This window comes from Trachemys scripta, chromosome 12 (assembly GCF_013100865.1).
Source record: "Trachemys scripta elegans isolate TJP31775 chromosome 12, CAS_Tse_1.0, whole genome shotgun sequence".
NCBI classification, from domain to species: Eukaryota; Metazoa; Chordata; order Testudines; family Emydidae; genus Trachemys; species Trachemys scripta.
The window spans coordinates 39,287,043-39,310,812 of NC_048309.1; the positions used below are offsets into that span (position 1 = coordinate 39,287,043).

The 23,770-nt window shown below is 43.8% G+C and overlaps 1 protein-coding gene across 1 annotated transcript; it reads left to right on the forward strand.

Annotated features, from left to right (window-relative positions):
• Positions 1-1,808: 1,808 nt before the first annotated feature.
• LOC117885445 (olfactory receptor 10A7-like) lies at positions 1,809-2,783 on the forward strand. The gene has a single exon (XM_034786751.1). It carries the CDS (start codon positions 1,809-1,811, stop codon positions 2,781-2,783), a length of 975 nt encoding a protein of 324 aa, XP_034642642.1.
• Positions 2,784-23,770: the final 20,987 nt, after the last annotated feature.

Here is a 23,770-nt window from a genome sequence, read left to right on the forward strand (position 1 = left end):
ATGATATCTCCTATCATAGATCATAAGAACATAAGCATGGCCATACTGGGTTTGCCAATGGTCTATGTAGGTCAGTATCTTGTTTTCCACCAGTGACCAGTACCAGAGCTTCAGAGGGAGTGAACAGAACTGGCTTATGGCTTCCTGGCTTCTGGCAGTCCGAGGTTTTGGGTCATCCAGAGCATAGAGTTGCATCCCTGATAATCTTGGCTTCTAGCCACTGATGGTTTTGAAGATCCCAGACTTCACTTCCTTTTATTTACTATATTCAGAGAATCATCTAGCCTCTCCTCAAAGTGTTTTGTTTCCTTCATATATTTTATAGAGTCAGAGATTCTCAGGCCAGAGGGACCATTGTGATCATCTAGTCTGACCTCATGTAGAACACAGGACTTCCACAAAATAATTCCTGTCTGAAGGAATTATCATATATCGTGGAAAAATAACTACTCTTGATTTAAAAATTACAAGTGATGGAGAATCCACCACAACCCTTGGAAAGTTTGATTGGTTAATTATCTGTTGAAATTACACTTTATTTCCAGTCTGAATTTGTCTATGAAGTGTCAAGTTCCCATATTAGGGGTGAGCGGGAGTAATAGCTCAGTGGTCTGAGCATTGGCCTGCTAAACCCAAGGTTGTAAGTTCAATCCTTGTGGAGATCATTTAGGGAACTGGGGTAAAAAACTATCTAGGGATTGGTCCTGCTTTGAGCAGGAGGTTGGATTAGATGACCTTTTGAGGTCCCTTCCAACGCTGATATTCTATGATATTCCTGTGTCTGCGCTGATTGTTCAGTTAATACAGAGAACCACATAATGGAGGTTCAAATAAACAGGTTTCTACTGTATTTCCCATAAAGTGGAAATTCTCCTCAAGAAGACCCTGGTGGCTGCTGGGATTGATGGTTTTTGTCACTTTCACAGCTGCAATTAAAATATAATACTGGCAAATATCATTGCAGGTGATGAGAAGGTGGTGACCAGTGTTATAGACTTACCCCTTGATTTCTTATTTCCATCATTTTGAGGTTTTGGGTTGTGGGGAATGGCTGGACACAAGAGCAATCTTTCTGTCTGTGCAATTGTAATTACAAACACAGACATAATGTAAATAGGTAGATAAAACATACATGTTGCCAGTTGATTTTTAGCCCATTTTGAAGAGAAGTCAATACAATGACAAAAAACAAATTGCATACCAATTTAAAACAATACTTATTTTAATGCTCTCTTTTGAAGTTAAGATGTGGCTTGATTACAGTCTACAAGTACCTACATGGGGAACTAGAATTTAATAAAGCCAAATTCTCTGTCTGAAATACACAATATTATCTCTCAAGGTCCTTTCCAGATCTACATTTCTATCATTCAATGAGTCTATATTAGACAAAATCAACACTGGACTCTGTATGTAGAGGATGTTTCTTCTCCCATTTGTCAAGAGGTGGGGTAGAAGAGAAGATCATACAACAATTTATGTCTGTCATTTGTTGGGTTTCTGGATGGATCTTTTCATGGATTTTTAAGACATGGGATTTTCTAAGAAGTGGAAGAAAGTAAGGTACGCAAATACCATTTCAAGTCAACTGTAGCTGTATGCTTAGACACCTTTAAAAATTCCAACCCATGATTCTAGACACGTTGGCACTCAAATGTGAGTCTTCCAACCAACCATTTTAGTCTTAGCCAACTGACTTGCATCATGTATAATTTATGGAATTACATTTATATTACTGCATGAAAATTTAAGATCATCTTCATTAAATAATATCACAGACTACCATTTAATTGTCCTAGATACACCTCATGGCAAAAACAGAACAGGGAAATCAAACAGCCATCACAGAATTCATCCTCCTGGGATTTGGGAGTCATCCTGAACTGCGTGTTCTTCTCTTCCTGCTGTTTCTAGTGATCTACATTCTCACTGTGGCTGGGAACATCCTCATCATTGCGCTAGTTGTGGCTGATCAGCACCTTCACATCCCCATGTACTTCTTCCTGGGGAACTTGTCCTGCTTGGAGACCTGCTACACTTCCACCATCCTGCCTAGGATGATGGCCAGTTTCCTGACAAATGAATATGTCATTTCAGTAAATGGCTGTTTCTTGCAATATTATTTCTTTACCTGGCTAGCAGGATCTGAGTGCTGTCTCTTGTCTGTCATGTCTTACGATAGATATGTAGCGATATGCAAACCACTGCATTATGCAACTCTTATGAATTGCAAATTCTGCCTCCAGCTAGCAGCAGGGTCTTGGATCAATGGGATGGTGGCTAGTGCTATAATAACATCTTTGATGTCACGTTTAATCTTCTGCGGCCCCGATGAAATTGACCATTTCTTTTGTGATTTCACCCCAATGACTAAACTCTCCTGTAGTGACACCCGCCCGATCGAACTTGTCACTTTTGTCCTGGCCTCCATATTCATCCTGCCCCCATTTCTATTGACTCTCATCTACTACGTTTGCATCATCATCACCATCCTGAGAATTCCATCTACCACTAGGAGGCAAAAAGCATTTTCCACCTGCTCCTCCCACCTGATTGTGGTGACCATTTTCTATGGGACCCTGAATATTGTGTACCTGTCTCCAAAAACTCCCACCCTGAGAGACCTGAACAAAGTTTTCTCCATCTTCTACACAGTCCTGACTCCTCTAGTCAACCCTATCATCTACACCCTGAGAAATAAAAATGTCAAGGAGGCTTTGGCGCACATTAGGAGTGAGTGTGTGGCCTTGACAAGAGATCAGAGAATCCATGCTAATTTTTAAAGTACGCTGAAAATGGAAACAATCATAGCTAAACAAGTCAGTTCAGTGGAGTATCTCTGGCCTGAGAGACACGAGCATGTACACTTTACTGATCTCTGACCCTACAGTCTGGCAGGTAGCCACATTATGATTCACTCTCATCTGGCTTCTGTTGTTGCTTCTCTTTCATTTTAAGTTTTAGAAGGGGGTGGTGATGGCAAGGGACAAGGGCAGGCTTCTGTTGCTGTGCATGGCTGGATGGTGGCTTTTAGAAATGTGCTGAGGAACCTGTCAGATTGATGGATGAGCAGGATGAAATCCAGACTCAGAGGCTTGGATACAAAAAGGGGTTGAGGTGCCTAATTCCAGATTTAGGAATCTGCATCCCGTTTTTAGGCACTACCAAAATCCACAAAATGACATCTGACAGGTGCCTCATCCGATAGGTGCCTAAATTCACTACGTGCCTAAATTTTTGCACCTATCTTCCTGCCTTTGCACATGTGCACTGCTGCTTTTATCTATACCGCGGGGCACCTATCTTCTCCCTCATAACCTTTACCCCCGGGTTTCGGGCACTCACCTGGGATGTGGGAGAACCCCTGTTGCAGTTCCCACTGTGCCTGCTGAGGCAAAGGGATTGAAGAGGGATCAGCTACTTCTCAGATGAGTGCTCTAACCACTGGGCTATAAAGTCTTCTCGCTCTTTCTATGGCCCAATTATTATGTAATTATTCAATTATTTAATTAAAGTGGAGCCACTCTGACAGGAGAGATTGAGGGAGACCCACATCTGAATATCCCATAGCCCAGGGGGGTTCAGGCTATAAGGGAGCTCAGTGGCTCAACACCTTTGTACATCCCTTTGTGGATCTGGGCCAAAGTTCCTTAAGACAAATGGAGGGGAGGAAGGCTGGTTGTGTAGGAGATATGGGACAAAGACTCAGACTGGGGTTTTCAAAGGAGCTTAAGGGTCTTAGGCATCTAACTCCTATTGTATTTTAGCTTGGACATCTAAATCCATGGCATTATTTGAAAAATTCCAGCATAAATATAGAGCAAATTATGTATGTATCTGTTTGTACCTGATGTATTATGTGTATTATAATTTTAAAAATCTATTTCCATTGAAAATAAAGTAACCTTTCCCCTGATACCTTACAAGGCATGCTTTATATGTAAGATCATGATTATATGAAAATGAGGAATATGGGGGTTACAGTACGCTCCCCCAAGGTATAGAATGTCACACACACTCCAAGACTATTGTGGATTTGGAAGTACTGGTCATTGCATTATCTCAAAAAATCAGTTCTACAAAGTGTAAAAAAGAGCACACTTTAGAGGATCTAAAACCACGCAGACGAGGATAGTGGTTTATGCAGACAGAAACACATGCACATTTGTGTGTATGCACACATCAGTTAATGTAAACAATCTAGCATAGTCTATAAAACCATTGAATCTGTGCTTCACAATATATTGTCCACATCTGGGGAAAACTGTCTCACCTTGACCTGAATTATGCTGGTGTTTTGAGGGAAGCCTGAGACTAACAATTTCTTTCTTATTGCAAATCCTTTGGGGGTAGATTGTTATTCCCAGTCCAGTTCAAAGTTTTTAATAAGTACAATCGAGTCCCAAAACTTCTTAATTAGGTCTCACTTCAACCCTTCACCATTAAGCTTTTATGTCTCCAAAGCATTGTTTTTTATTAATGCCTCATGCCACTGGCTTGTGTTTTCTCAAATGTAATTGCATTTAGTGAAATAAACTAATAAGCCTCTGGGGGGAAATCTTTCACCTCATGATGAAGCACTAGTTTACCTTTTGGAGTGATGACAATGGGACAGATTGCCAGCTGGATTACACTGACGTTAACTCCATCAGCATGAGTGGGCCAGATCCCCAGCTGGTGTAAACCAATGAATCTGCATTGGGGTTAGTGGACAACATTCTCCTCTGATGTAAATTGACAGAGCTCTGCTAGATCTGTGGGCCAGATCCTCAGCTGGTAGGCATAAGCTGTAGCTCCATTGGAGTCAATGGCCAGATCACCAGCTGATGCAAATTGATGTAGCCCCATTAAAGTAAACAGAGCTATGGGTTTACTAGAACTGATAATTTATCCCTATAGCTTTCTTATCCCTTAATTTCTGCAGCCATGCAGAGGTCTGGGTATAGTACAGCTATCCCCTTTTTCCACCCTAGAGCTTCTTTTCATATCTGGGCAACATTATGCAATATAGCAGCTCCTTTCTCATATAAATCATGCAGTACAGTATGCATGCTAAGTTCTCATCAGTAACCCTATGTAGCCATGCAGCATGTAGACAGCATAGTTCCCATATCTCCTTCCTTCCCCGTGGTTTAGGCATTAGAAAAATTAATTTGTTTCCTAGCTCTGTCACCTATTTTCTGTGTGGCCTGCCAGGAAAGAAGTGGAAGTGGATAGGTCCAGTGTTCTCCATCTTTGGGCTAGTGGGCTTGGGATCCTGGACAGCACCCCCTTGTGGTGAAACCCTATTTTTTCATCTCATGACTATGGCTACAGTTTGAGGTGCAAGAGATATGAGTCTCTATACATGTTTGTAACTATATAAATACTCTATGATGGAAAAACATGTCTAGTCATTCCCCAGAACCCGTCACCATCTGAACCCCACGGAGCTCCACTGCAAGTTGTGACTTTCTTTGAAAATGTGTTTTTAATGGCATCAAGCAAGATTTTTACACACAACCTCCATGAAAATGCAGCCTTTTGTATGAACTAATTTTATTTTCGCATGAATTTCCTCTCAAGGTAGCATCCTCTGGCACGGAAAAACTTTGCAATGCAACCAGTAAAATTAAGAGGCCCTGTGATTTATAGGCATAGTAAATTGGTGAAAGGTAATGAGAAGGGAATGGGGCCTCTTTCTCTCTCATCACCAAGAGCTGGCCCCTATCGCTGCATTGACATGATAGTCAGGAATGGAATGCTGCTCTTTTACTCTCTCCCTGGTTTCTATTAGCTGGAATGAAGCTACAGGAGACTCTCACTTGAGATGGCTGCTGAGAGGTGCATGGAAAGAGATACACAAAGGAAGCTATAGGTGTTCTATTCTATTCTGACCCCACCGATCAACCCTCTCAGATATAACCTGAGAAACAAGGAAGTATTTAGTTTAGTCTAGTTGCAATGATCCTCAAGAATCCTTTGATAATGTCTCAGATATGGGCTTCTGGTAGGCAGTAGACCTCCTGGGAAGTCAGTTCAGGCAGGCAGATGGCCAGAGTCAATAAGGCGGCCCTTCCAATCTGCATGACCTAATGTCCAGAATCAATAAGGTTGTCCCACTCTATGGAATTGTGTGGCCTATTGGCCCACTGGGGAAGTGAGGCACCACTCAAGGGTTTGTGGTTCCCAGGGTAGGGGGACTCGGGCCCTCACTTCTTCTCCAAGTCCCAGCCCAGGGCTCCAGCGGTGGTGGGGGTGCTCACCACCGAGTCAGCGCACATCCTCCTGAAACATGCTGACTGGTTCCCAAGTTCACTCACCAGAGAAAATTCTAAGTCTCCTGGGCTGCTTCCTACCCTTTCTCCCCCGGTGATGCTCCACAACTCCCCCAGGTCTCTGGGACTTCAAGTGGCGTAGCTCCTGTCGGTACAGACTCTTCTCTGGGCTCATCAGGCAGTCTGGGGTCAGTCTGGAGCTCTGAGTGCTCTGGATCTGTATTTGGGGCCTGGAGCAGCTCCCTGGAGAGAGCCTGCAGTCTGCATCCTCCCCCTTCAGCAGCCTGCCCACACTGAGTTCGGCTGATTCCTTTTATACTCTGCCTCCAAACTGAGCATGCCGAGCAGAGTCAGAGAGCTGTGGCTTCCCCAGCCTGAAAAGCACAGTCAACCCTTTAGGGGTAGTTCAAGGTAGGTACACCCCATCACACCTGGTCAGAAGCCTCACCGGTGAAAGTTTATTATCCAATCAGCCACTTCTACAAAGGAAAGTCGACATGCACCAACTTCATTACACTGAGCAGATTCCCGAAGCACTTCAAGCATAACACACTGTTTTAGGTAAAACATAAAACAGATTTATTAACTACAGCAAGATAGATTTTAAGTGATTATAAGTAATAAACATACAAATCAAAGTTGGTTACCCAATAAATAAAAGCAAAATTACAATCTGAGTTCAATAAACTAGACAGGATTTGACTCAAACAATGTCTCACCATGATGATATAGTTCCTTCAGCCACAGGCTGGGATTCCTCTTTTCAGCCTGGGACCACCTCCCCCGTTCAAAGCCTTTGTCCACAAGATGTCTTTACAGGTGTTGAGTTGTGGGGGGAATGAGACCAAGCAATGATGTCACTTCCCCCCTTTATAGCTTTCTCCAGCTTGCTGGAAAGATTCTTTGCTATGATGTGCATAAAGCAGTCTCCATTCTCTACGTGCTCCCTCTGAGAAGCCTTCATTGTATACAGATCCTGTGATAGTCTTTGGTAGTTTGGATTTCCCTTAATAGGCCATCAATGCTGGCTGTCTTCTCCATTCTTCTATCTGAAAAGCTGGTTGTGGGTGTTTCCAATCTTACAATATATTTCAGTAACACAGACACAGAAAGCTTCATAACTTTCCATACAGTGATACCACATACAATGCAACAGGATACACTGGTCTACAATTTTTGAGAAGTCATCTGCTTCTGAGATAAAATGTGCTATTTATTATGTATTTTGATGTGCTGAATTCAAATATGACAATTAAAACAACTGATTGGCTACTGTTTATAAGATATTTAAGGTTTTACATTTTATGTCTATGTATATTGTGTAGATAGTAGAGTTTTAATCATAAATTGTAAACCTAGGTCTTTTCATGTGTTTATGGTTGCTTTACATGATAATATTTCACCTGTCCTGTTTATGTAACACTTTAAAAATCAGCAAAAGGGTTATATAAATAACATTTATTATGAAACAAAAGGCAAAACACTATTAGGTACATAGTTTAGTCCTATTCAGTGTCTACTTGGCGCTTCTTGGCTTGTCTCTTGTATTCATTAAATGGAGCATCTCTTGTCACTGTCCAGCAATAGTCTGCAAGCATTGATGGGCTCCATTTGCCCTGATAGCGTTTCTCCATTGTTGCAATGTCCTGGTGAAATCGCTCGCCGTACTCATCGCTCACTGCTCCGCAGTTCGGTGGAAAAAAATCTAGATGAGAGTGCAAAAAATGTATCTTTAGTGATATGTTGCAACCAAGGCTTTTGTATGCCTTGGGGAGGATTTCCACCAACAACCTGTAGTTGTCTGCCTTGTTGTTTCCGAGAAAAATTATTGCCACTAACTGGAAGGCTTTCCATGCTGTCTTTTCCTTGCCATGCAGTGCAAGGTCAAATGCATCATCTCGAAGAAGTTCATGAATCTGAGGACCAACAAAGACACCTTCCTTTATCTTAGCTTCACTTAACCTTGGAAATTTTCCACGGAGGTACTTGAAAGCTGCTTGTGCTTTGTCAATGGCCTTGATAAAGTTCTTCATCAGATCCAGCTTGATGTGTAAGGGTGGTAACAAAATCTTCCTTGATTCAACAAGTGGTGGATGCTGAACACTTTTGCTCCCAGGCTCCAATGACTGTCGGAGTGGCCAATCTTTCTTGATGTAGTGGGAATCTCTTGCACAACTATCCCATTCACAGAGAAAACAGCAGTACTTTGTGTATCCAGTCTGCAGACCAAGCAAGAGAGCAACAACCTTCAAATCGCCACAAAGCTGCCACTAATGTTGGTCATAGTTTATGCACCTCAAAAGTTGTTTCATGTTGTCATAGGTTTCCTTCAGATGGACTGCATGACCAACTGGAATTGACGGCAAAACATTGCCATTATGCAGTAAAACAGCTTTAAGACACGTCTTCGATGAATCAATGAACAGTCTCCACTCATCTGGATCGTGAACGATGTTGAGGGCTGCCATCACACCATTGATGTTCTTGCAGGCTACAAGATCACCTTCCATGAAGAAGAATGGGACAAGATCCTTTTGACGGTCACGGAACATGGAAACCCTAACATGACCTCCCAGGAGATTCCACTGCTGTAGTCTGGAGCCCAACAGCTCTGCCTTACTCTTGGGTAGTTCCAAATCCCTGACAAGGTCATTCAGTTCACCTTGTGTTCTGAGGTGTGGTTCAGAGGAGGAGGATGGGAGAAAATGTGGGTCCTGTGACATTGATGGTTCAGGACCCGAAGTTTCATCCTCTTCCTCTTCCTCGTCTGACTCAAGTGAGAATGATTCCGGTGCATCAGGAACCGGCAGTCCTTCTCCGTGGGGTACTGGGCGTATAGCTGATGGAATGTTTAAATAATGCACAGTCCACTTTTTCTTCTTTGACACACCTTTCCCAACTGGAGGCACCATGCAGAAGTAACAATTGGTGGTATGATCTGTTGGCTCTCTCCAAATCATTGGCACTGCAAAAGGCATAGATTTCCTTTTCCTGTTCAACCACTGGTGAAGATTTGTTGCACAAGTGTTGCAGCATATGTGTGGGGCCCACCTTTTGTCCTGATCTCCAATTTTGCAGCCAAAATAAAGCTGATAGGCTTTCTTAACCATAGTGGTTATACTGCGCTTTTGTGATGCAAAAGTCACTTCACCACAAACAAAGCAGAAGTTATCTGCACTGTTCACACAAATACAAGGCATCTCTGCTCACTTCGGCTAAACAGAAATGTGTCCCTTTGCAAAATCAAACACTGACAAATAAGAGAGCACGACACTATGATTTTTAGAGCTGATATAGGGCAATTTGTTCAGCAGAATGATGTAAACTTTGTTATGATTTCATCAGCCATAGCTTCTAGGAATAACATGATGCAATTCATATCATGTATGACACAATACCAGCTTCAGATTGCATCATTCATTGTTTTGCCTAAAAAGCAAGTACTCTCCAAACCCAGTCATAGATTTATTCATAGATCCAGTCAAAGATGTCTTTTAGTCATTTCTGGTTTAAATTGAGATTCCTTCCCTTTATAACTCACTTATCCTCCGCCATTGCAAGTCAAGGGTCGTATACACTGACCCAATAGGATATCTTGAAAACTAGAGCCAATCAACAATTTTAAGCATCATTTTCGTTCTCAGTGACCCAGAATTAGTAAAGTTTGACTACATTTATTTCAGAAGCATTTTGGCTGTAGAGCAGTGATATTAATGTTTTTTGATATTAAGATTTTTGAAATGATACCTCACAAGGCATACTTTGTACAAAACCTATCATAGTCATATCCTATGTAAAATATGGGGGTGCCAGGGTACTACTTTGGAGCACAGAGTGTAACAGGGACATGATAGCTGTTTCCAAGTACATAAAAGATTGTTGCAAGGAGGAGGGAGGAAATGTATTCTCCTTCACCTCTGAGGATAGGACAAGAAGCAATGGGCTTAAATTACAGAAAGGGTGGTTTAGGTTGGACATTATGGAAAACTTCTTAACTCTCAGGATGGTTAAGCACTGGAATAAATTGCCTAGGGAGATTGTGGAATCTCCATCATTGGAGATTTTTAAGATCAATTTATTCAAACACCTGTCAAGGAGGATCTAGATAATACTTAGTCCTGCCATGTATGCAGGGAACTTGACTGGTCCTACGATTCTATGATTCTAGGATAAATATAGAAATAGGGCCCCGTTGCACTTATATGATGGTCATCATCTTGGCTGGTACCATGTAGTTGCATCAGGGATCACCAGATATAAGGTTGCAGCTTGATCTAAAGAGGCAGGCTCCCTGGTAGGGCTGTGACAGACTCACGGGCTCTGGAGATTGGGCGCAGAAGGGATTTGTAACACACAAATACCGGTGGGTGGCATATGCACGAGTGACTCTGTGTGGCTGCTTTATCTGAACTGAAATCACTTCCCACATCCTGGAAGCCTGGGCAGTCCAGACATTCCCACTAATTCCATGTCATTGTTATTGCAGTTTATTCTCAGGTACACATGGTCACTCAGATTCTCACACTCTAGAAATGTGCACATAACCCAGACTAACACATTGTGGCTCCTTATCCCCCTGTAGTGGTCAGAGCTTGTACAGCAGCTTATGAGTCTGATGTTTTCTCTGTACTAGTTCACATAGTGCTTGTAGCAAAAGCAGTATGGATTCCTCCTTGAAAATCGACAGGCCCTGTGTTCAAGCCATACGTAACTTCTATCAAAGGACATTGTCATCTAGTGCCACACAATAGAGTACAGCCAAACACACACACTACTGCACAGCCCACATATATACAAACACACATTAGTGTGTCTGCATGCAAACACGCAATCATATTCAGGTCACGTACACATGCAAAACCACAACAGTGCTGAGTCTAGATTTACACTGATATAATCAGCATGCAGCTCTAAAGGCTTATCTGCAAAGTGAGAGGCAAGCCTACCTCACAACAATGTGGCCGTCAACCAAGAGTATTCATAGGTTTCAAGGTCAGAAGGGACCATTGTGATCATACAGTATGACTTCTTGACCACAAAACTCGGTAAATAGTTCCAGTGGTTAAGAATTTACACCTTATTTGTAGTCTGAATTTGTCTAACTTAAACTTTCAGTCTGGATCATGTTATACCTTTGGCTGCTAGATGGAGAGCCCATTATGAAGTATTTGTTCCATTGTAGGTATTTGTATACTGTGCTCAAGTCAGCCCTTAATGTTCTCTTTGTTAATTTGAATAGATTGAGCTCTTTGAAGAATGTACATGTCAGATCCACTGCTTGTGTAAATTGGCATGATAGCATTGGCGTCAATGGGCCCAGTCCCTGGCTGGTGTAAATGGATATAGCTCCATTGAAATCAGGAAGCCAGATCCTCATAGGGGGTAAATTGGTTAAGCGCTATCAAATTCAATAGAACTACAGTGATTTGCTAAGAATCTAGCCCTAAATGTTAAGATCTCATTATTTTCTCACATATGCCAGTTTTATGCCAGTCTGACTCCGTTGATACCATGTGGAACAGCCTTCCTAAGTGAGCAGTGGGGGCAAAAAACCTAACTGGCTTCAAGACTGAGCTTGACAAGCTTATGGAGGGGATGGTATGATGAGACTGCCTACAATGGTATGTGGCCCATCGGCAACTGCCAGTAGCAAAAATCCTATACTATACTTAACTGGTGGACAATATAATAAGCCAATGGGGTAGTCTGACCATAATCCCGTTTTGTGGTCCTTAAAAATATGGGGGGCTCAATTGGGGAACAGACTCTTGGGAGATTCCCAGGAGACAGACTGACAGGCCTTTCCTTCAACTCCAGAGACTCTGTCCTTTGCTCATGAGCCCTTGTACAACCAGATCACAGGTCACCAGTGGATACGCCTGGCCATCAGCGCTGGACCAGTGATGATCACAGACTGACAGATGTGAGCTCCTGCTCTTTTTCCCCTCCATTTCCCTCCCCCACTATCATCCTCTCTGTCGGCTTTTCACCTGATCCTGAGACCAACTGTACCATATAGCATGAGCACAGCAAGCTGAGATAGTCTATCGAGCTGGGCCCAGGTTGACAAGGATCAGCAAAAATAGAGACCTAACCATACCCACCATGTGACATCCCAGACCAGGGGAGTGAGCCAGAATCCAGAGCAACAGTTGTCCTGGCTGACCTGCCACCAACCCAAAGCATCCATCTGTGTCGGGGCAGCCACCAGCTATGCTGAGAACTATTTTCCCCACCTTTATTATCCTATATCTTCTCCTTGATAGGTGTGAAGGTTGTGGACCTTTCAAGATATCTAGAGAGACTTATGTGCAGGGCTGAGGAGGAGTTGTTGGTCATGATACATGTAGGTACCATGACATAGGGAAAGGAAGGAGAGAGGTCCTGGCTGCCAACCATAGGCTGTAGGTAAGAGATTAAAGTCCAGGAGGGCCATTGTAGCATTCTCTGAAATGTTTCCAGTTCCACATGCAGGGCCAGGAAGAGAGGCAGAACTACAGGATCTCAATATGTGGATGAGATGATGCTGTTCAGAAACAGAATTTAGGTTTATTAGCAACCTGACAATCTTTAGAGAAAGGAGGAGCCTATACAGGAAGGATAGTCACCACCTAAACCAACACAGAACCAGACTGCTGAATGTAAAATATATATACTTGTTCATAAGCCAAATTTTTTTTGTAAAAAAGGGAAGCACCAGAGACGGGGGTCGGCTTATGAACTGGTATATATAGAGAGAGGTGGGACACAGCTTGTCATAGGTTTCACCCCCACTCTGGACTTTAGAGTACAGATATGGGGACCTGCATGTGAACCTCTAAACTGAATTACCAACTTAGATCTGGTTTTGCTGTCAACACTCCCAAGTTCTAACTCCTTTCCCTGGGTAGCTTTGAGAGACTTCTTCACCAATTTCCTGGTAAACACTGATCCAAACCCTTGGATCTTAACAGAAGGAGAATTTAACCATCCCCTCTCCTTTCCCCCACCAATTCCTGGTGAGCCCAGATCCAACCCCCTTGGATCTTAAAACAAGGAAAAATCAATCAGGTTCTTAAAAAGAATGCTTTAATTAAAGAAAAGAAAGGTAAAAGCAACCCTCCGGGAGAGATTAGCATACCAGCTACTCTCACATACAACAGATTCAAAACACAGAGGATTTCCCCATGGGCAAAAACTTAGTTACACAAAAAATACACAATTTGATTATTCCCTAATGCCCAAGACAAGTTACAGAGAAATAAATATAAACCTATTTATTTCCTTCAATAATACTCACTACTTGACAAGAGGCTGAATTTTGGAGCTTTTCCACTCCTGTTAACTTAAACTGAAACTAAACAAAGGGAACTTCCCTCCTTTCTTTTGAACCACCTTGTCCCCCGATTGGTTCCTCTGGTCAGGTGTCAGCTAGGCTAGGTGAACTTCTTAACCCTTTATAGGTAAAAGAGGTATTAACCCTTAACTATCTGTTTATGACACAGCCCCTCTCCCCAACAGAGGGAGCAAGGAGAGGCAGCACAGTCAGCAGAGACAGAAGGGAAGAGATGGGGCCACAGTCTCTCCACTTCTGGCCACGCTGCTCTCCCCTCAGCCTCCAAAGCAGTCTGTGGCCACGCCGCTCGACCCCATCCCCCAGAGTAGGCTTTGGCCATGCCACCGGGCGCCAGAGCATGCTGCGGCCACGCCGCCTGGCCCAACCTGCTGGAACATGCTGCGGCCGCATTGCCCGGTCTGGCCCACTGGAGCAGGCTGTGGCCGCATTGCCCAACCTGCCGGAGCAGCTCCAGCCAGGTCAGAGACATCCTCCACTGGCCCTTCCCAGATAAGTTTTTCTTACAATGCTGGGCAGAGGCAAACATTTGTCATATGTGCTCTCGTATCTGTCTCTATAAATACATAATACAGATAATGATGTCACTAGATTCTATGGTGTCAAGTATCGGGGGGAGCCGTGTTAGTCTGTATCTACAAAAACAACAAGGAGTCTGGTGGCACCTTAAAGACTAACAGATTTATTTGGGCATAAGCTTTCGTGGGTAAAAATCTCACTGAAGAAGAGGAACTGTGGGGAGGGGTGGAGAAATAAGCATGGGGAAATAGTTCCTCACATCTCCGTGTCAATTGCTGGAAATGGGTCATTTTCATTACCACTACAAACAGTTCTTTTTCTCTCCTGCTGATAATAGCTCACCTTAACTGATCACTCTCCTTATAGTGTGTATGGTAACACCCATTGTTTCATGTTCTCTGTGTATATATATATATATGTTCCTACTGTATTTTCACTACATGCATCCGATGAAGTGGGCTGTAGCCCATGAATGCTTATGAGCAAATAAACTCGTTAGTCTCTAAGGTGCCACAAGTACTCCTGTTCTTTTTGCGGATACAGACTAACAAGGCTGCTATTCTGAAACCTGTATAGATTTGGTGATCAAAAACTCTAACTTTAGAGACTTAGGTGAACAAAACCTAAGCTTTTGGGAACTTTCAGTTTCTTTTCACTGTATTTTTGTGGTTTTCTTTATTTATATTTATGTATAACTGTGAAGGTAATGTCTGTAGGTTATCAAATAGCTATGTCATGGTGTAAAAATAGATTATTATTTGTTTCTTTATCATAAGATTTTATAAAGTTATTTAATTAAATTCATTTCTTTAGTTCCTTTTGGGACTTGAATGGGGGCAGTTGACCCTGTGCAATCCTCACTGAAAATCCTTAGAGACTGAACTCTGGGTCTCCAGCTACTTTCTATGGGAGTTGGGTTTTGTTTGTTTTTTTAAGGCACTGGAGACCGGAAATGAAGTGAACTCTAGCCCACCCAAAGGTTACACAAGCAACTAGAACTTCTTTTTATCACAGGCCATTGAATCCCACCCAGTTATCCCTATGTTGGGCCCAATGACTTCAGAGATCCACCCAGCACCGTGCCCATGCCTGTATGGGATTACATAGATCCGACCTTTATTTCCCCAGACATTCTCCTCGTCTTATTCACAGGGCCGCCCGTGGGGGGGGGCAAGTAGGGCAATTTGCCCCCAGGCCCCGGGCCCCGCAGGGGCCCTGTGAGCCCTGGCCCGGCTGTGGTCTGGGTCTTCGGCAGCCCCGAGAGCCCTGGCCCGGCAGCGGTCCAGGTCTTCGGCGGCATTTCAGCAGTGAGGGGCCCTTCAGTGCTGCCGAAGTCATGGAGCGACTGAAGGGCCCGCCTCCGCCGAAATGCCACCAAAGACCCGGACCACTGCTGGGTGAGTACAAGCGCCGCAGCTCCCCTGCTTTGCCCCAGGCCCCTGAATCCTCTGGGCAGCCCTGCTTATTCATCCCTGCAGTACGAGAGTACACCCTGAACAACTATTTCGCCACCTGCCCCGGGATCAGAAACATATTCCCCAACCCTGCCACATCAATGCCCAGTGTGCCCCGTCTCAACAGACTGTGCCATATGGCCACCTGGTTCCCTCGAGTTAAAGCCTGCATCTCTATAACAACATCCACAAGCCACAGCAGAAACTGATCCCAATCATCCCAGGGCACCCTCCCCAGCCGACTCAGCAATGCATCCCAGTCCTTTAGGGACAAGGGATGAATTTCTGCCTGGACTACTATTTCTGGAGCCCGGTCCTGTCCCCAACCCCCCTCAGAGACTACTATTCCCACCTCCTGGAGCTCCTATGGAGTAGGGGATTCTGACTGTGGATTGCCGACTTATAACATCCACTGGCAGTCGTTGGTACAATATACTCAGTGGGGAGGGGGTGCCTCCTTTTCTGCCATTGGTGGTGGAGACGGTTCAGTTACTCCCCTGCTTACACCAATACAGCTCATCTAAATTTGCCACCCTCCTGACCAGTTCATCCCTCACCTGCTGAATTGCCTCACAGGACTCCTCTGCCCTTGCAGCGTCCCATGTCTTTAAATCCGCTACCTCCAGCACTAATACGGATTTTTCCATTAAAATCCATTCTTGGTCCACTATCCCCTACAAATCTTTCATATGTTGGAGGAGATCAGCTTCCCATTTTACCAAGTATGCCACCCCAGCACACAGACCTTGTAATACCATTCCTTTTTTCTGGTATTACTTTCCCTTGGGGACCCCAAAAATCTCTCCCATCTCCTTGTCAATCTCATCCCAGGTTGACCCCCACATCTGGTATGGGCCCTGATTCTTCCATATCCATTTATTTAAAAAGTCCATTACCCTGGCTTGCAAGAACCTACAACTACCATTGTGAGAGCCCTCCATACCCCTGCCAAGCAGCTGCATGGAGAATTGGTGAGAGGGACTTACCTGGCTGTGACTCACCTGTCCAGCATGATGCATCCAAATCACGGCACCAAGATGTTAGGGGGGTTTCCCTTCACCCTGCCCTGGTTGTTTGTCACACAGACAGAAAGCAGAAGATGGGAAGTCTGAAGTGCAGGCAATGTGATGTTTATTGGGGTTAATCAAGCAAACATCAATAGCTCTACATGCCACAGAGCCTTCCTTGTGTCCCCCTCACCTTACTTAGCAGGCATAATTACACCTGCAGTGCACACCCTTGGTCACACTCCTTACAATTTATGGTCATGTTCCATTTTGGAGGGTTGTGACTCAGGGCTTCATTACCACCTCTTTTGTACTCCACGGGAGGGGTAAGGAGTGAGGTTGCCCTTTGGTCCGGGACAGGCAATTCTTTGGTTTTAATGTTTCTTATACCTTCCGCCCAACCCCCCTGACCACTCCCAACTGGTTGCTTGACCTTATCTCGGGAGAGGAGTCGAGGGAGGACTGTCCTTCAAGTGTACACTTGTATATTACACTCCTACTCTGCACAGCAACACTTTAGCTGTATCTCTTATTTCTTTTCACCCCATCTGCTTGTGGGAAGATGTAACATACAATGTCTTTGTTCTTTGTTCACACATATTAATAAGGATATAAAAATATCAAATGGGCAAACAAGACCCAAACTTCTATCTCAGTCAAATATACAGGCCTGAATACTATACAATCATAATACTACATAATCATCGCTTACATTCCTAACAATCTACTAACCTGTAAGATGAAAATACCCCAATGCCATGAAGGTGAGGCGGTTAAGATACGGTAAAAGAGGATATATGCATGATGAACAGCAACGCCTATATATTTTTAGAATGGGTAGGCTCATTGGAATTCTCAGTCAGCATTCTAGAGTCAAATGAGGATCTGTCTCAACCCTTCCAGAGCTCTCAAAATGTACAGTGAGTATACCCTAGGTAATGGTGCTGGACATTATTACAGGGTTGTATTATTTCTCCTTACATGTATGGAGTGTTTTACTTTCAAGACAAATCATAGTAATAATAAAAATTTTGCAATTCCAAAAAGTCTTCCCAGCATGTCGGTGTTGTTGTCACTGACATGCACAATGGGGCTCCCAAATAAACAGTAATTCTGATAATACTCGACCCGATCTTGGACAAGAATATACCATATTTTGGAGTGTTAATTGGGAACTCTAAATAATTAGGGTGATCAATATCTAATCAATAGATCAGGCAACAGAAGACAAGGCTACGTAGGTGTACGGCACCCAACTAAACAGTAACTCTATACTGGGCCTGATCTTGGGACAAGAAACTAACTAATTCAAGTTTTAAATGGGAATGCTATATACTTAGGCTGATCAATACCTAATCAATAGATCAGACAACACAAGATGTTCTGCAGAGGCCTACACTTTGGAGAATGAGCTTTCTTATCCGTCTCTATAAATAAATAATGCGGATAGTGCTGTCACTGGATTCTATGGCATTACACCACCTGTGTGTTTTAGGGGTGACTCCAGACTTGCAGTTGTTGATCTTGTGCGGAGCAGCACAAATTCATATCTCAGGTAAACTGGCCTGGCAACATTAACTCCAGGTGATGATGAGCCCTTTTATACCAGGACTGGATTTGGCTCACTGGGTGCTACTGCACCACTACATTTTGGTAGTTGGGGGAGTTGCTCTGATGTTCTCTCTGGCCTTTGTCAACAGTTAGGATTCTGGGACCTGGATGTGTCCATGGCTTTTGACACCACCCTGCTAAGTAGAATAGAGAGAGATCACCATTGACAGGGGCTGGCATGGAGTAAGGATGCCGAGACACTGCCCAGGTCATCAGTGCTATTTAGATCACTACTGCTGAGATTTTCAAAGCTGCCTTTGAAATTGGGATGCCAGTTCCCATTAATTTCATTCAGAATTGAGTATCCAAAGTCCTCTAAGTCAGTGGTTCTCAAACTAGGGCCGCCGCTTGTTCAGGGAAAGCCCCTGGCGAGCCAGGCCGGTTTGAATATCTGCCGCTCCCGTAGGTTGGCTGATCGCAGCTCCCACTGGCCACGGTTCGCTGCTCCAGACCAATGGGGGCTGCAGGAAGGGCAGCCAGGGCCTTTTCCTGAACAAGCAGCGGTCCTAGTTTGAGAGCCACTGCTCTAAGTGGCTTTGCTATTTCAGCCAAAAAGATTAGAGAAAGGTCAAAACACTTTTGCTGAGCCCTTCCAAATATCAAGAGCTTTCTAAACTGCAGCTATGTTCAGATATGAGTTTTGAAAACCCTCTCTCTTTAAAATGAGCCAAACACAGACCCTGGGCCCTAACACCCAAGAACAATGAGGTTTCCAAAACATAGGTTTGCTCCCATCTCAGCTTAGATAAGGACCATCTCACTTCAAGGTCACAACAAGAATCTGGTCTCGGGTTGATAAAGGATGAAAGATTATTCTGTTTCATGAATATCTGACAGCCAATGGTAGCTGGGCACATTTGAAAATGAGGCCCCTTTGAAAATTCCAACTCAGCACCTTGTAAAGTGGGAACATACCCAGCCTCAGAGTTTAAAAATGAGTCCTCTCTTTATCTTGGCCAAAGAAAACCACCAGAAACATCATCCTGGAGCATGGCACTGCTCAATATTGAGCCTCACGTTCACCTCTGACTGCCTAAGAACCGTTCCCCCTCTAGGCCACTCATGAAAACATTCCCAGAGACATCAAAGCTCCTTGAATACAATCTGATGGAGACTGGCCTGAAATGCACTGGAGAACTTTGTTAAGTTCCCAGACAACAAATGTACTCATCACACCTACATCCACAATATTAGCAATAATATTTCCCCTTGTGGTCTGTTATTGTGGAGGGGTCCAGGGGCATGAAGAAGGGAATCCTCAGTCAGACATTATTTAAATCTGGATGTCCAGACAACTTGTTTCCAAGAGTTTTTAAGGAGTTGTCTGCAGAGCTCACTGGATCATTAATGTTTCATTGTAGTGAGTCTTGGAACACAGGGGAAATTCCAGAAGACTGGAAATAATCTAATGTTGTGCCAATATTTAAAAGGGGTAAACGGGGTGACCCAAGTAATTATTGGCCTATCAGCCTGACATAGATCGCAGCCAAGCATGACTGATATGGAACTCAATTAATAAAGAATTTAATGTTGTTAACATGGGTTTATGGAAAATAGATCCTGTCAAACTAACCTGATCTCTTTTTGTGATGAGATTACAAGTTCGGTTGATAAAGAAATGGATGTTAATGTAATATATTTAGACATCTGGAAGGCATTTGAGGTTGTACCGTGTGACATTTTGCAGGGATTGGTTCCTGGCCCAACACAACTTAACATTTTTATCAGTGACCTGGAAGAAATCATAACTCATAAAGTTTGCAGGTAACACAAAAATTGGGAGAGTGGTAAATAATGAAGAGGATGGGCCGCTGATACAGAATTATCTGGATCACTTGTTAAATGGGACATGCAAACAATAAGAATATAAGAACATAAGAAAGGCCCTACTGGGTCAGACCAAATGTCCATCTACCCCAGTATCCTGTCTTCCGACAGTGGCCAGTGCCAGGTGCCCCAGAGGGAACGAACAGAACAAATAATCATCAAATGATCCAACCTGTCGCTCATTCCCAGCTTCTGGCAAACAGAAGCTAGGGACCCATTCCTGCCCATCCTGGCTAATAGCCATTGATGGAATTTATCTAGTTCTTTTTTGAACCTGTTATGGTCTTGGCCTTCACAACATCCTCTGTCAAGGAGTTCCACAGGTTGACTGTGAGTTGTGTGAAGAAATACTTCCTTTTATTTGTTTTAAACCTGCTGTCTATTAATTTCATTTGGTGACCACTAGTTCTTGTGTTATGATTAGTAGTAAACAACACTTCCTTATCTACTTTCTCTACACCAGACATGATTTTATAGACCTCAATCATATCTCCCCTTAGCTGTCTCTTTTCCAAGCTGAAAAGTCCCAGTCTTATTAATCTCTCCTCATACAGAAGCTGTTCCATACGCCTAATAATTTGTGTTGCCCTTTTCTGAACCTTTTCCAATTCAAATATATCTTTTTTTGAGATGGGGCGACCACATCTGCACACAGTATTCAAGATGTAGGGTACCATGGATTTATATAGAGGCAATATGATATTTTCTGTCCTATTATCTATCCCTTTCTTAATTATTCCCAGCATTCTGTTAGCTTTTTTGACTGCCGCTGCACATTGAGTGGATGTTTTCAGAAAACTATCCATAATGACTCCAAGTTCTCTTTCTGAGTTGTAACAGCTAATTTAGAGCACATCATTTTATATGTATAGTTGGGTTTATCTTTTCCAATGTGCATTACTTTGCATTTATCAACATTATATTTTATCTGCCGTTTTGTTGCCCAGTCACCCAGTTTTGAGAGATCCTTTTGTAGCTCTTTGCAGTCTGCCTGGGTCTTAATTATCTTTAGTAATTTGTGTCATCTGCAAATTTTGCCACTTCACTGTTTACCCCTTTTTCCAGATCATTAATGAATATGTTGAATAGGACTGGTCCCAGAATAGACCCCTGGGGGACACCACTATTTACCTCTCTCCATTCTGAAAACTGATCATTTATATCTACCCTTTTTTCCTATCTTTTAACCAGTTACCAATCCATGAGAGCACCTTCCCTCTTATTCTGTGGCAGATTAATTTGCGTAAGAGCCTTTGGTGAGGGACTTTGTCAAAGGCTTTTTGTAATTGTATGCCAGCTGACTGGTTGGATCGAAGCATTCCCAACTAGATGAGCAACCACCTTGGAAGTGGGAAAGACCTTATTGAACCATGTCATTCCTAGGTTTGGCCCTCCTAGGTCTATTGATTCTGATCAAGGGACTCATTTCACCGCCCAGGTTATTCAACACATTGTTAAGGTCCTAGGTATTACCTGGCTTCTACATACCCCTTGGAGACCACCATCTTCTGGACAAGTGGAAAGAATGAACCAAATTTTAAAGCTTAAGCTCTCCAAATTGTGTGCACACACTGGGTTAAAGTGGCTTCAGGCTCTACCTTTGGCCCTCTTGGCAGTTCAAACTGCACCTAGGGGCCGGCTTGCTCTCTCACCTTTTGAAGTTTTCTTTGGCAGACCATACACCGGATTTGCTGACCCAGGACCAGTGACTGATTTAGCCACTTGGAGGGATGAGGAGTTGACCAGATATGTTGTTTCCCTCCAAAACAATCTCATGTCTCTTCACAGGTATGCAGCTCAATTTCAGTCCCTACCTGCTGATGTACCTGCTCACTGGATCAAGCCAGGGGGTTGGGTCTATGTAAAGGAGTGGAGAAACGAGCCTCTCCAACCCCAGTAGGCTGGCCCTTTCCAAGTCCTTCTTACCTCCCACACTGCCATTCGAGTAAGGGAATGGGATACCTGGATCCACCACACCCGGGTCAAGATAGCCCCTAGGCCGGGGCCAGAAGCAGACGACACTGGACTTCGAGGAAGCCCCGCTAGCTCTTCCCACCATGACCTGGAAGAGCCAGAAGCAGACGACACCTGGAAAGCTGAACCTCTCGAGGGACTAAAACTTTTGTTCCGACGAGCAAAACCCTGAGACTTTGTGACTATGGATTCGCAAACGGTGCTGTGGTGGCTATTATTTCTGTGCCTGCCCCTTGTACAAGCCAGCCCGCACCCAGCAGCCAGATCCCTTCAGCGACTGGCCACTTTGGGACACTTATCTGACTGCTGGTTGTGTCACCAGACTCGTTCTGAGGAAGGAATAGGACTGTGGGCTGTACCTGTAAATCTCCCTGAAGCACTCTTCCTACAGGTAGTACGGAAAACTGAATGGTGGTGGGATGGGGAGTACCAGTCTGATAAGTATGGGAAAATGTCTGAGGTTTGGCATTATAGTTGGGAGGCTAAGAGGGTCCCACTCTTCAATATTCTTGGGATTGGATAGAAGTTGGCCCTATGTTTTGAGGCTACTGATGGAACCGGGAGGGAAATGGGTTACCTCTCCCTAGAAGCCTGTAATCAAACCCTTCAGTTTAGTGTTAGGAATGGAACCCTTTACCCTTAAGAATTGTTGGAGATGCCCAGAGACCTCCCTGCCAGTTTCAAAAGGCCTATACTGCAAAATTGACAGGCAGACGTTATCAGGGGGAGTGGATTCCTTCATTCCTTCCGTTAGGTCCCATAAATGAGACATATACATATTATATGGATATTTCCTCTGGTATTTTGTCACCTCACTCATCCCTTGAAAAGATTTCTGAGTGCCAAGGAGCACTAGTAAGCTTTACATCACATCTATTTGCTGTTACATATTGTGGGGGCATCCTAAACAACACCCATGCCCTGGGACACCTGAAGGTGTCTCATTGGCGGTGCCGGGGCCGAATAGTTGGCAACTCCAAGCATCGAGATGTCAGGGTAAATTGGCACCACCGAGTAGCGGGAAGCTCTCTCACCCTTTATTTACAAACCCCTGGTCTGTATTTCATTTGTGGCCATAACACTTACAAAGCCCTCCCGCCAGGTTGACATGGCTGGTGTGGCATGGCCAGAGTATTGCCATCTTTTCAGATAAACACCACACTATACTCACGCCAAATCCTCAACCTGGGAACCTATTCTCACAAGCTCTTCACCTCCTTGAAAGGGACTCGAGTTAAATGTGCTGAAAATCCCTTAGTAGTCAGGCAAACGGGGTTTCATTCCTTTGTCTGTGCACTCATTCCTGGGCTGGGAGTAGCAGAGCTGGAAAGGGTGGTAGAAAATATTTCTGCTGAGCTTGAAAAGGCAGCTAATGCCTCCTTAGACACTTTTCAAAGGTTACAACAAGAAATCGATGAGATAGCAGAAGTAACACTGCAAAATAGGCGTGTGCTAGATGCCATGAATGCTGAAGTAGGGGGGGATTGTGCTCACATTGGGGAAAATGCTGTTTTTATATTAATCGCTCTGGCTTAATTGAGGAGGATTTGCAAGCTATTAAGAATGCTGCTGTTGTTTTTCATGCTGTATCCCTTGATCATACCTTTAGCTTTGAGGACCTCCTCCCAGACCTCGGGTCATGGTTTATGGGGCCCTTCCGAAAAATGATCAAGTGGCTTATTCTTCTTCTTTTCTTTCTATGTGTCATTTGGGTAATGTTACAATGTGCAAAATGTTTATGTAGTGCTGTTACTAAAGGCTCTGCTGTCGGTGGGAAAACACAGTATC

Bases quoted from the DNA above. Each gene is read 5' to 3' on its own strand.
- LOC117885445 (XM_034786751.1), top strand. From the start codon at position 1,809: ATGGCAAAAACAGAACAGGGAAATCAAACAGCCATCACAGAATTCATC.